This window comes from Rhinolophus sinicus, chromosome 3 (genome assembly GCF_057876585.1).
Source record: "Rhinolophus sinicus isolate RSI-liver-muscle chromosome 3, RSI-T2T, whole genome shotgun sequence".
Lineage (NCBI taxonomy): Eukaryota > Metazoa > Chordata > Mammalia > Chiroptera > Rhinolophidae > Rhinolophus > Rhinolophus sinicus.
Window position 1 is genome coordinate 3,267,924 of NC_142503.1, and position 14,001 is coordinate 3,281,924.

Below are 14,001 nucleotides of genomic sequence, written 5' to 3' on the forward strand. Positions count from 1 at the left end.
CTGGTGGCCTCAGCACCGATGGTGGGGATACCAGTCTTGGCCTGCTGTGCTGCAGCAGCGCTTGAAATTTCGAGGAAATACACAACGAAAAATTACCATTTTTCACTTTAACCCCAATTTTACTTGCAAAATCTCAAACCTTCCAAACGGCAGTGATTTGGTCTCCATCCTCTATTTAGGCAATAGACGGAGGTGGCTTATGGCATTGACTTGTTCAGAGCATCTGCCTGTGTGTGTGTGTATGTTCATGTGTGTGGGCCTGTGTGTCCGTGTACACACCTGTGCCTGCCTTGCGTGGAACCCACGGACGCCCAGCAGACGTTTGCTGTGTGTGAACTAATGACCTGAAAGTGAAGCTTTATATCCTATTACTGATCCCTTCATCATTGCAGGTAATGATTGATTTTTTCAGTGCCTAGAAAATTGCACCTACACTTTATAAAGTCTTCAGTTAAATCATAATTGTATTTTTAATAGGCTGCTAGAGTTAAAACATCAAAAACTCTCATTATTTTAACGACATGGGCCTCTTGCTGTTCTCTGAACCATACCTGAATTTAATTAAACTATCAAGGTAAGAAATATTTAAGTCACAGAGGGCTGAGCAAATCAGCATTAGATCAGCAGCTGAGATACGGGCACCGGCAGTGCTAGCAGTTGCAGGTGGTGAATTAACTAAAGTTAAACTCGATACATCCAACACAAGGCCCTCAGTCTTCGTCAACAACTATGGGTGCTTGCTTTTATTTCCTCTTCTACATGTAGGGGACATGGTGCTCGACATGCAGCAACTGGGAGCTCCGACCTTGCCAGTGGGATAGCTGCTGGTCGTACTGAAATAGCAAATGTCTGTAGGGAATGTGCAAATGAACCCTGCATGCTCCGTGCCCAAATGAGTGACAATAACAGTGAGAATCACGATGGCAGTAATCGCTGGAATTCCTGCTCTTTGTGGAGAGCGTTTTGTAAAATGGGCAGAGCAATGTCATGTGTAGCTCAAACCACAGAAACCACTCGGACAATCTCTGTCTTCGTTCACGAGCTGAGCCCGTGGGCCGGCCAGGCTGAGCAGTAGGCACGTGTGCCTGAGTGGAATGGGAGGAGGGCGTGAGGCCGGGAGCAAGCGAGCGGGCGAGGAGTGAGCATTCCAAACTGCAGCACATGAGCTCGCCTGTGGCTCCGCAGGCTCAGTCACCAAACTCTCAATTTGGGCTGAATTGAAGACAAGCACATTTATTCTATTCAGCTTGTTTATTTAATAATTATTGTTTAGACGTCTTGGGGTTTATACTGGGGAAGCTTACCTAAAAATAGAAATTGCTAAGAACCAGCCTTCAGGATGTGTGTTGGAACCAGAAGTGAGAATGTGTGTGTTCTCTGTCTGTATGTGGGACTGAGTCAGGACTGTGGGGCAGGGAGAGTTTCCTGTTCTGTTAAATCACTTGACACGGGACATGTGGTTTGCTCTATGCAAGTGCTGAAAAATTGGCGCAGACCTACACGTTTTGGAGAATGTGTCATCCACTTGAAAATTCCCACTTGCAAAGGGAATTCATGCCATTTGATGGGCAGGGACCTGGCACACGGATTCAGATACACTGTGGTTCTCCCAGAGCCTGACAGTGACCCAGGTACTTCGCCTGGTCTCTTACCGGGGTTTCTATCTGCAAAGGCAATAGAGCCTGGGATATCCTAGCAGGTGTGAGCAGGCACAACTGAAATCATACTCTTTGAGCTGAACTTTCCTAGTACATCCAATAGACTGAAATACTTCATTTACATTAGCATTTCAGAGTGTTGAGATAGTATTACAACATATTTACTGTGCCCAGAAGTATGCATGATCCATCACTCTGTCCCCTGTCTTTTCAGCATTTATGGACCCGTTCTCTGGGCATAACTTACATTCTGTCATCAAAGCACTGTGTGCGATTCTATAAAAGGACGAGTAATACATACCCTGCAAAAGTCTGACAGAAAGTTCAAATAGACATGGCACGTAAGGGGTCAGCAGAGGGCTGGAGGCATTGCAAGAGGCACAATCAGGGGAGGTCAGGGAAGTGTCCAAAGCAGCGGGATAGGCTTGCTAACACCATTCTGCTCAGTCCTGCTTGGCTGTGATGTTAGATGTGTTCAGGCATTTGACGGTGATGTGTACACCCCACGATTAGGGGCTCGGCTCCGTCATCAACCTGGGCCCCTCCCGCTGGGTCCAGTGCCTGGGAGGCACTGGGGGATCTGAAGGCTTTGTAGACTATCAGGGCAAGTCCACACCTTAGAGCATCCATCTGGTGATTGTCAGGCTGTGCCCTGGGGAACGCCAGCAAGTAAAGGGTCATTTCTTGCCAATTTTATTTATTGTCAGTCCTGTTAAGATTTTTTGTTTGTTTCTGTTCCAAAAAGTATTTGAAACCCATTGACTTTTGGACACACACACACTCACACACACACACACGCACATGGGTACAAATGACATCTAGGTGTTGAGTGATTTGACCAAAACTACATTTGAATCAGTGAAAAGGATAGAAGCTTTGAATTTTGGTTGGGGACACATGCAGGGTGCCAGGTAGTCTGTACAGTTGATCAGGAAGGTCTTATCCTATTTTACAAGTGAGGGAAGTGAGGCTCAGGTACTGAAGTAGTTTGCCCAAAGTCACACCATTTATGGATGACAGAGGCAAGACCCTCACTGAGGTCCCCACTTCCACAGTTCATGCTCTCCCAGGTATCTGACCTTCCAAGCCCCCCTGAGTCACACTTCACTGCCGCCTCCACGTCAGCCTTCTGCCTCTCATGGAGGATGGGTTGTGCTCCTTGGAGAGTCTGCATGAGAGCTCTGGACATCTGTGCCCTACCGTCATCAGGCTCAGGGTATCATTTATCATCCACAGGACGCTGGCCCATGGTTCCTGTGGAGGGCTTCTCATTTCCTTAACCTCTACTATCTGAACAACCGGAAATAATTAATACAACCTCTAATATACTTGGCTGTTCATTTAGGTGTATCGTTAGCAATGAAGAAATACTTGTTGATGCAATTGAATCACTCAACAGCGTACTGCAGAAGATATTAAAAGCATCTGATAGTGAATATAATTCTCTAGTCCAGTTTATTCTGAAATCACATTTATATCTGGGTATTGGAATTGGTGTTATGGCTGGAAGGTTGTTCTTTATTCATTTAACAAACATGAATGGAGAACCTGGTACAGGCTGAGGAGTGCTCTGGCTCTGGGGCTGTGAGCACGGATAAGAAGAATCTCTGTTCTTTGGATACATGTTAGATAGTAGGTAAGCAAGAAAACTATATCTATGTATTGCATTAACATAGGGGTGATGGCCACTTTGAATAAAGTACTGTGGTTCATGGTAACAAAAAAAAATCATGTAATACATATAACTTGAATAATAATTATATTTCTAGGTTGCCAAATACCAATCTTATCTTCAAAATGAGTCCTACTCATTCTTCCATGACAATGTTCATGTTCACGTTAGATGCGGTCACTGTGTGGCACGTCTGTGCTGATGTGCTGGCGTCCGTCAGAGCACGATGCATGGGTGTTGTCCTACTCGGAAACACAGCTCTCAAAACAGTGGTGCTGACATTGGGTGGGGAGCAGAACCACAGTCCTCTGTGAGAATGTGAGGCATGGGCTGTGTACCCAAATGCCAGAGCCCAGCCCCCAGCCTACTAAATCAGAAACCTACCAGGGTGGGTGTGGGGCAACCGCCCTGTCCAGTGCATTTCTCATATATTCTGATGCACAGCCAAGTGTGAGATGAATGCTAGAGAGAATCATAGAAAACACCGTGGATGGATATGCTTAAGACCAAGACGTCCGCAGACCTGGGGTGTCGTGACTGTGAAGACCTCAGAAATGCGGGCAGAAGTGGTAGCAAATCTATCCAGGGCACTTGATGGGACATAAAGTGTCTTCTTCATACTCAGGTCCAAGGCCAGCCAGGGGAGGGGACTTTGGTATGTCTTTTGGTCACTTTCTCCCTAAGGCAGCCACCCATGTGTGATTACAGCCTGAATCTTTTCATAGCTATGACACATTTTCTCTGCCATATGGTTACCCTGGCCTTGATTGATTGCTTTTAATAGAACTTCAGAGATTGGGTGGAGGCTGAAATGACTGCATATACATCACCCTTGGTACTGAGCAGGAGTTTTGCAGAAATTGGACCATTTTGCATGCTAGAATTTCTTGGATACACCCTTCAATCATGCTCTGGTTTCACTATTGCACGGGTCCCGGGCTCTGATGTCAGGGTGTCAGGTTCCAGTCCTGACACTCAGACCCTGGACCAGGCTCCCAGAAGTCCTCGGTCTTGCTGTCACTCTATTACACTTACCTTACAGACTTGGAGTGAGGCTCAAATTAGAGAACATAGGTAGCATGGCTAATATCCTGGCTGTAAAACAGTGAGTGCTTAAAAACATGACTTGTTATTTTTACTGATGTTATTAAACAGCTCTTAGCAAAATAGTAAAGTCAGAAAATGTGACTTCAGCCTTGGCAACAAGTAGATTCTCTGGCCTCTTTGGGAGTTCCTGTGCCCTGCGCTAATGTTTTCTGTCCCTGCAGCCCTCCCTCCACTCATCCCGGGATGCTGGGTTGCAGAATGTCTCCAGATTCAAGCAGCCACCTTGTCCATCTTTCTCTCTCTCTTTCTCTCTCTGTCTCTCTCTCTCTCTCTCTCTCTCCCCCCCCTCCCCCCCTCCCTCCCTCCCTCTCTTCCTCTCACCTTTCTCCTTTCCTCTGGGTCCCACTCATTCAGAGCCCCTCTCTCAGGGGGTCTATAGAATGATGGGGTGGGTATCAGACACTGACGAACAATAGCTTCACTCTCCAAAATAGTATTTGCTCTAATGAGAAGACTTCAGGGCTATATAGAGCTCCCCACACCCCATGGTTTCTTCCCAAGTAAGTTGTGCTCTTGTGGGGCAGTTGAAGATGGCAGTACCAGGCTCTTGTACAGGCCAAAGCCTTAGAATGTTAAGGAGAGAAGCACTTGGTGGGGAAGGTAGCTCAGTCAGTGGGATTCTCAGGGGTGCAGGGTGACAGTGGGGGCTGCTGACTGACACTGGCATTTAAACACCTGTAACAATCCATGTTATGGGTGTCCACAGCCACTGTAGCTTGTGATGTCCCCATTTACTCAGCTGGAGCCAGAGCCCCAAAGGGGTTTCCTTTTCACTCAAGAATAACTTGTGTACCTTCAAACAAAGCCCACAGATGGATGCATGCGTGTGACTGATCTCTACAGCTTGGCTGTTAGGGCTTTTGATTTCTTCCCGACCAGGACACAGAAGTACGGGAGTCTTCACCGTGTTGTCATATGTTTGTTAAAGTGTAGTAGACAATTTAAACTGTTATTTGTTTGAAAGAACCATTTCTCTCTCTTGTAGTTTTGGCATGGTCCATGATGGAGAAGGGAACATGTGCAAAAAGTCTGAGGGCAACATAATGTCCCCTACATTGGCAGGACGCAACGGGGTCTTCTCCTGGTCACCCTGCAGCCGCCAGTACCTACACAGATTTTTAAGGTATGACGTTTTGGAGATGGCCATATATCTCTTAGTGCCTTTGATGTTCACTGCCTCATCAGCCTGATGGGCTCACTGTCCAGGCAGCCCCATGCTTGGGTGTGACTTCCCAAGATGGTTCCCATTTGAAGGTTTCTTGTGACATTCATTTGACCAAGGAATTTTCCAAACACTTCCTTAAAGCATGGAGGCCCATAGGCTTAATCCAACATCACTCGACCTTTAAACTCCAAGGAAGTCCATATGATACTTACCAAGCCAAAATATTATGTCCACATTTAGTTTGTTTTGTTGTGTTTTAATTCTCACGTCTATATAAACATTTCAGTCCATGAACAGAGGGAGCTAGCATGTATGCATCTGTGTACACAATGGTAAAGCACACCAAACTTTCTTTGTTGTTGTTTTTTTGTTTTGTTTTTAACAAAATTAATTTCTTAATAGGAGGAAAAGCTTGACTATATAAACCTTAACCTGGCTCTAAATCCTGTAATTTTAAGAGTTCTTTTTAGGAAATTTTGTTATAATACTAATTCATTTAGGGTATAGAATTTGGGGAGGTAGGTTTTATCCCCTCTGAACAATATATAGTAGATTTTTAAACTTTAGAGAAAGAAGGGATTTTTAAGAAGCACCCTTTGATGTGCTAGTAAGTTAGATCCCCCCTCCCCCGAAATCTCAGTGGCTTTGTGTTTGAGGTTTGGCTTAAGCTTTAAACCATAACTTTATTTCTGACTGGCACCACACTCCAGCACATCTTGGTGAGGTCTCTGCTCCATGTAGTCATTCAGAGACCCAAGGTGCTTCCACCTTGTGGCTCTTTCCTCTCCTAGGACTTGGTTCTCCATTGCAGCCAGCAGGTAACTAGGGAAAGAGAGAGCAGTGGAGGGTGCGGGACAGAGGCTATTTCCTAAAAGTGAGGGTTCAGCTGGTGGGTCTCCGAAGGGAAGGGGGGGGGGGTGCTAAGAAATGTCTACCCATGTGCTCTGGGGGAATTGGACAAGAGGGTTGGTACAGAGAGGAACATATGTGCCGTATCATCAACCCAACTCACATCACACGTGCAGTAACTGAGGCATGCAGGGACCAGCCAGTTAGTGGCAGAATTGACAGTAGAACCCAGGCTTTCTGGACCCCAGATCTCACTTCTCTCTCCACCGACCCCAAGAACCATGCATGCAAAGAGCTGAGGAAAAGCAGTTTTCTTGAAATCATTACATTTATTTTTGTGTTTATCTGTAAGTATTTAACAAATTACTTGGTTCAAATACTAAAAAGATAAGGGAGAATATTTGTTTAGAAAGTCGCTCTTAACTTTGAAGATGACTTATCGCTGAGCATCAGCATAGAGACTGGAACACATGGGCAGAAGAATTTAGGTGCTGGACCCACCTCAACCCCTCTTTTCTCCCTCCTGAACACATTCTTCTGGAACCGAATGGCAGCACCTGGAACAGACTGGGGTTGATATTTCTGTTCCTCATGAGGACACACCAATTTCCACCTTTGCCATTTCAGGGACATTAGTGTTTCTTTAGCCCCAGGAAGGAAAGCTGCTCGTATTCAGGATGAAGGACATGTTTATGCCATTGACAGAAATGCATTTTCTGCAGAAGGATTCCGTTGGCTCATACCAGCGCACTGATTCACAGTAATCTACAGATTCGTGTAGAGGAGATCAAGAGCTTCCCTGTTTTCAAAATGCACCTACAGGGCTGGCAGGAAACAAAGGGACAGGGACTGCAGCACCTCGTTCTCAGCTAAACATATTCACATTTCCGAGTTTCGTCAAAGAAAGGACGAGAACGGTCACTCATTTCAATCGTATATTCTTGGGAAAAAAAACAACAAATGAAACCACTTTACCTTAAGAAATTGGAATGGATCATCTCAAGAAAAAAAAAAATTAGTAGAATTCCAAGTTAGATGAAGAGAAAAGCAAACAAAAATTAAAAAAAATGAAGACCAAGGAAAAACACACAAACGTGGAGAATGTAAAGGACAATCTTTATCAGTGATACTGAAGCTTGAAATTGGTCTAGGATCTTTCTAGAAACCAAGGCAATCTTGTTATAGATATAATGGGTTTGTATTAATTATAGGTTCAATCTGTATTAATAGAAAATAAGGCAGATTTCTTCAAGGAAAGCAAAGCTTTTACCAGCAAAAATTAAAAAATAAATAAAACTGTATATATAAACATAACTGTAGATATATATATATATATATATATATATATATATATATGTGTGTGTGTATATATATACATATATATGTATATATATACACACACACACATATATATATGTGTATATATGTATATATACATATATATATGCACATGCATTTATAAAAATGTTTCCATATACTTTATCTACTTTGTGCTTATATAATACTCTACATATTATACCTTTGATATATTAACTATATTTTCCATATTTAGAACAAAATTATGTTTATATGTCATATAGTGAGTATTTATAAATATTAAAACAAATACAAAAGAGAAAACCATTGATAGAAACTTACCTGTGTGTAAGCTTCCGTATCTCACCTGAGGACACACATGTGACCGCCTACTTTTGCTGCCCTCTGGACCTGGCCCTAGAGTGATTCCATCCTGGGTCATCCACACAGGCACTAGCAACATGTTTCCTTTTCTTATACTTTCCCTCCTTTTGCCACAACATGGTCCCAGCAATGGAGCAGGGACAGATCAAGGAGAAGCAGCTGCACCAGTCACAGCTCACACTGGCCCAGCCAGAGTTGGGGGCAGAAAGAACAGGTTGGCACCACCAGGAAGTGTCAGGGTAGCAGCCAGATAGCTGCCTTCTGAGTCTCTGCAACTTATGTGTCTGAAAGTCAAAACTAAGAACGAGTTACTGCAAGCTAAGAATCGAGGACTAAGTATACGAACCCTGTTGTTTTCTGTGGACACCATTCAGGGTTCAGCCGGCCTCTGGCTCTTTCACTACCTCCTTACTTTGGGTTCTAGATTTTTTTGTGTTTGCCTTCTTTCTCTTTCCCTCTTTCTCTCTTATTTTTCCAGTAGAGCCCCTTTTCTTTCTTTTTCTCTGTCGCAGAAATTAATTCGTCTTGTTTCTAGAACACCATTCGGGCGAGGTCACATACTACATCTGTTGGTTTTACTCTCGTTTATTATCTGTTGTCTGATGGACTGCTCCCCAACACCCATCTGTAACCGTGAGCCTGTGGCTGGTTGGCCTCAATTGCTGGCTCTTCCTTCAGTTCTCCAGAAGACCTTGTGACATGTCTTCTGAGCCAGCATCCTGGCCACCAGCCTGCAGGGACTCCAGCCTTCAGCTTGCAGTCCCTTCCTCAGAGTCCTACTCTGAGCCCTCAGGCAGCATATTTTACCCGCTAAGAGAATGATGACTGCTTTCCATATTTTGTGCCCTCCAGGAAGAGTGAGGATTTTGTGGATGTTATCTGTGTACTGGTAATATAAACCTATTTACTAGGAATGCACATTTGGTCATTTTTCTTTTATTTGTGTCATCATAAAAGACAGTGTTAACATTATTCTACAACTGGCATGACACACCGGGGTCCTTTAAACATGTGTTGTCCCCTCCACAGCATTCTCATGGAGTCAAGTTGGGGATTGTTAGCATTGTTTGTAAGTGTTTCTTGGAGCTGTTCAATATGTGTGTGAAGAATTCTGCTTCCTGGTAGTAAAGAAGAACATTCATTTTATGCTCACAAGCTCTTATTTGTAGTAACAAGAAAAATTGGGTAAATGGGGTCAAATATATGGTGATGGAAGGAGAACTGACTCTGGGTGGTGAACACACAATGTGAGATACAGATAATGTATTACAGAATTATACACTTGAAACCTATGTAACTTTACTAACTATTGTCACCCGAATAAATTTTAATTAAAAAAAAAAAATGGAGTTTTCTTTATCTCAAATCCTTTCTATAATTTTCTAGATTTTTTCCCCAAACAAAATTGTATTCCTTTTTTTCATTTCCATAGTAATGATGAAGACATATAAACATTTTCAACTTTTTAAAATGTGCTCTGACAACTTGGAAAATGGGATGCAAAGTTCGGGTGTGCAATGAGAATCAGCATCATGGAAGTGTCCAGAAAAAGGTTTCTAACTGCCAAGAAATATAGGAAAACTCACGGAAAGAAAATATTTACATGCTCAGAGACTGATTGTTTTGATGACATTAAATATGGGCTACAATCTTCAAGTCAGAATGTGATCTTCAGAATGATTTTTAAGGTTCTGGAATTCAAAGCCATTTTTGTCCTGTGATTCTGGAATGGTCAGATGTACTCTGAAGAGTATTCAATTTTTGTTTGTGCTCATCAGTGAAACCCTTCTGTCATACTTCAGTAATAAATCTTAATTTTCAGGGACTTTACACATTTCTCTGGACCACATGATTATAAATAAATATGGAAGATTTTACATGCTCACAAGTTTGTTTTCTTGGAAGATTAAATTTTCCCAGAAGGACTCTTATTGTTAAATTCACTATGAGGGTTTATTTTACTTGAGATGACCAGTTGTGAATCGGACATTTCTATAAACCATTAACACTGATTTTTCATCAGCTTAATGCATCTGAGGCTGTCATCTTTGACATGTCTGCTGACTTCCTGATTTCCAAGTAAGCAAAATGCTGCTATATTCTCCACCAATTAGGTGGCTCTTTGGATATGATCCCAACAGTGAGTAAGGATACATGGCTAACTTGTAACGATGAATCTGCTTTCCTTTATTAGCAGTCTAGCATTTGGTTAATGGAAAAAAATATATAATAAGGAATTCAATTGGCCTGAAGTTGTCAGCACAGCTTTTCTCCATACTTGGTAGAGTCAAGAAGGACAGATATGTGTTTGGAGTAAATTCATCAACGTCGTCAATAAAGGCGTGTGTCATTTCCTCAGAACAGACACAGACCTCATCCCATTTACTCATGTCTGCATCCAGGAGGCTAGGACTTAGGGAAATTACACTTAGCTCATTACACTTAACGACAACATGGACCCATCTTCGACTTATTTTTTAAAAAGTTGAGGCATGTCCTACTGATGAGTGAACATGTCTCCGCTCGGACCACATGAGTCTACGTCAATACATGAGAGAGGGGACCATCACAGAACTGGAAGTCTGAGGGTTGCATGGATCCCCTGCCATACCCTGCACCACCTCTGTTGATGAGAACATTTGATTTGACCTGAGAGCCCGTTCAGCTTGCTTTAGGGCGTAATGGAACGACTACATCTCAGTGGCATCTTGCTCTGCTGTATAATGCTCATCTTACAATAAACAAACTACCAGGTCACAGACGATCATAGTTTCTGCAGAGCCCGTGTGATGTTAAGATGAGAATGGGCACTGCCGTGTAATGGAAAGAGCAGCAGAGGCAGTCAGAACTGACGTGCTGTACGAGTCTTTATCACTTATGCCTGGGAAGGTCTTGACCTTGGCAAGCAATATAACCTTTTTGGGGTACCCTCAGTTTTTCACTTGGAAAAGGAAGAAACACATTTAAGAGACCTCTCAAGTTCTTCAATATTTTATGGCTCATGAATTCGAGCAGTGAAAGGGTTTTGAAATATTGTGGTGGTAACTTTGACCTTGCTTTATTTTCTTTAACAGAAGATTTTAAAAAATTTGGAGTCCAATTTATCCATATTTTCCCTTTAGTATGAGCACTTTCTGTGCACTGCTGGAAGAAAACTCTGCTGACCCCCAAATCAGGCATATATTTTCCCCTGATCTCCTACAAGCTCTGTTGTTTTGCTTGTCACGTGCAGGCCACCTGGTTTGCGTGCTGGGCATGCAACAGAGTGAAAACTCATTTTGTGCTTGTGGATGGTATGGTCGATTGTTTGGAAAATATCTGCAATGCTTTTCCTTCTTGCACCCACTCCCTGGGGTACCCCTACATCTGCCTCATTGACTCTGGGCTTAGCTGCGTGACCTGATTTGGTCAACGGGACAAGATCAAACATGCCCAAGCATGAGCCTAGGCAGAAGGACCATGGGTGACGTGAGCACATGGAGTTTCAGCTCTTCATACATGATGCCCATTGGAGCCCACGTTCACATCCCAGCATTGACACATGCATTGCTGCTGTTCCCCATCCCGGGACTCTCCCAGGCTCCCAGTCAGTGTGTGTTAATTGACCAGGCAGAGACCCCGTCCTCACCGCCATATGCTTTTCTCTGTGGCGTCGTTGACCACTTACATCGCTTCCCTCTACATTGCTCTTCACTCCTTGCATTTCCTGTTTTCCATTTGAGACTATATCCTTTATGTATGAAGGAGTTCTGCTGGGGTGTTGTTTGTTTGTTCGTTTATTTGTTTGTTTGTTTTAGTGTGGGCTTCCAGTGGCATATTCTATTTTTGTCTTTATTTTACCCTTCTTTGTAAAGGGTATTTTGGTTTTGAATAGAATTCTAGTTTAGCAGTTATCTTCTCCAGTAATTTGAAGCTATCATTTCCTTGTTACTTGGCTTCTGTCATTTCTGTTGACAAGATAACTGTCAGTCATGTTGTTGCTCTTTTAAACGTAACATGTCTTTTTTTTTTCCATGTCACTTTTGATATTTTTATGTGATTTTGGTTTTCTATAGAATTCTTATTATTTTCCTATGTGTGCTTTTCTTTATATTTTTCCTGCTTTGAATTTTAGAACTGCTTAAATCTATGGTTTGCTGTGTTCCATCAATTTTTGAACATTCTTGGCAATTTTGTTGACAAACATTAATTCTGCCTGATTCTTTCCATTGGCTCTTTTCTTGGATTCCGATTATGTAAATGTTAGAACTTTCTGCAATACACCATATGCACATTTTTTGTATGTATTAGTCCTTTGGTGAAAGTCTTCGTCTTAGCTTCTATTTTCTCAAATCTACTAATCATAATAATTTTAAATTTCATTTCCGATTACACATTCTCTGGGATTTAAATCATTTGGTCTCATTGCCTAGTACACTTAGTAATGTTGAACAAACGAGAGCATTGTTTATGAAAAATTTAAAGACAAAATAAAGCTCTGAGTGAAGCTATCTTTTATTTCTAGAAGACAGGATGGTTGTAGTTTACCTTAACCCACTTTGGGATTGAGCTGCTACCAACCTGGCATCCAGTCTCTCTAAACCGGTCTATTAAGTTAGTTGTTTCTTCTAGAAATAGGCCTGTTTTGACACCAGTGGCAATCCTGTGACGTTTACTAGGACCCCTCCTTTCCGGCAGCCCCTCCGTTCTGATTTTCATCTCCCCCACGCCCCCATTGCCAGAAACTTCGCTCAGCTTCTCAGCCCCTGACCCCACTTTCCACTGTGCCACTTGTCTCTTGGCAGCTGCTTGTGACTCATCAAATTCCTTTTCTGAGAAGGAACATAGCAGAGGATGTTTGGTTCAGCTCTGTGCTTCCCTTTACTCTGGAAATGCTCATCCCTCGTGTCCTTTTTGTTCCTTTAACAGCTTTCTAATGCCTGTCAAAGGATCAGTCTAATACATGCCAGTCTAGAATAGTTAGAAGCAGAAATCCCCTTTGATTTCAGTTTTAATGCTGAATAATAAGTAACAGGTTACATTTATACAAAGTGTAAAAAATCCTGAAGCTATGAACCTCTTTGTAATTTTTCCATTTCTTGTGTGGGCCAATCAGTGCCACTGACTTTCCCTAGTTTCCGTCTGTGGACTGGGAATAGTATTGGCAAGCCTGACGTAACCATTGAGAGATAGCAGGGAACATCTAACTAGTATGTAGAAATCATTTGTGATCCATTGAAGAAAGGTGCTATGGAATTCCAGATTTGCCAAATCACTCCTGTCTTGGAGTGTTAATTATGCTTCTATTCATTTTTCTTTACTGTTGAATATGCACTGTTACCGTGAAGGGTGGCAGTAATAGTAAATCCTGAATGAGTGCTCCCAATGAGCCAGCCACCGCTCTGGGCACTTTCCTGTCATTTGGCTTCATCTCTCCTTCTTTGCTTGCTCTGAAAAACCTTCTGACCCCCGTGCATGTAGGATTAATATCTCGTCTACAGTGACTGGTGCCACCCCTCACAGGTCGGGTGCACAGATATTAATTGCGGCCATGCATCAGCGGGCTCCAGGGCAAGGGAATATGGCACCGGGGCCCTAGAGATCGGGGCCAAAAAGATTCCAATCAAGGTGGATGACAACCATACAAAGGAAAGTTTGGTAATGCAGATGCAGTAGTGTTGTTGTTCAGTGTATTGTGATTACAGAGGTTTGTTGTTGTTGTTTTCTTTTGGCTTATTGAAATTTGTCAGTAGGATTTAATTGTTATTTGCAAGCACGGGCCCCTCCAAATGCAGCAATGATACTTACATACATCCCTGGTGGGAAAGCGATACTGTATGTGTGGAGGAAGGAATTGTTAGTTGGTCTTTAGCCATCTGCTAGTAAACGTA

The 14,001-nt window shown here is 42.7% G+C and overlaps 1 protein-coding gene across 1 annotated transcript in view; it reads left to right on the forward strand.

The window, feature by feature from the left end:
• The window catches only part of ADAMTS16 (ADAM metallopeptidase with thrombospondin type 1 motif 16), a 132,508-nt gene that overhangs the window by 53,472 nt on the left and 65,035 nt on the right, over window positions 1–14,001 (forward strand). The window contains exon 9 of the mRNA XM_019743385.3: window positions 5,423–5,560. Within this exon, the coding sequence (XP_019598944.3) occupies window positions 5,423–5,560 (138 nt within the window). The remainder of the gene's footprint in view (window positions 1–5,422; window positions 5,561–14,001) is intronic.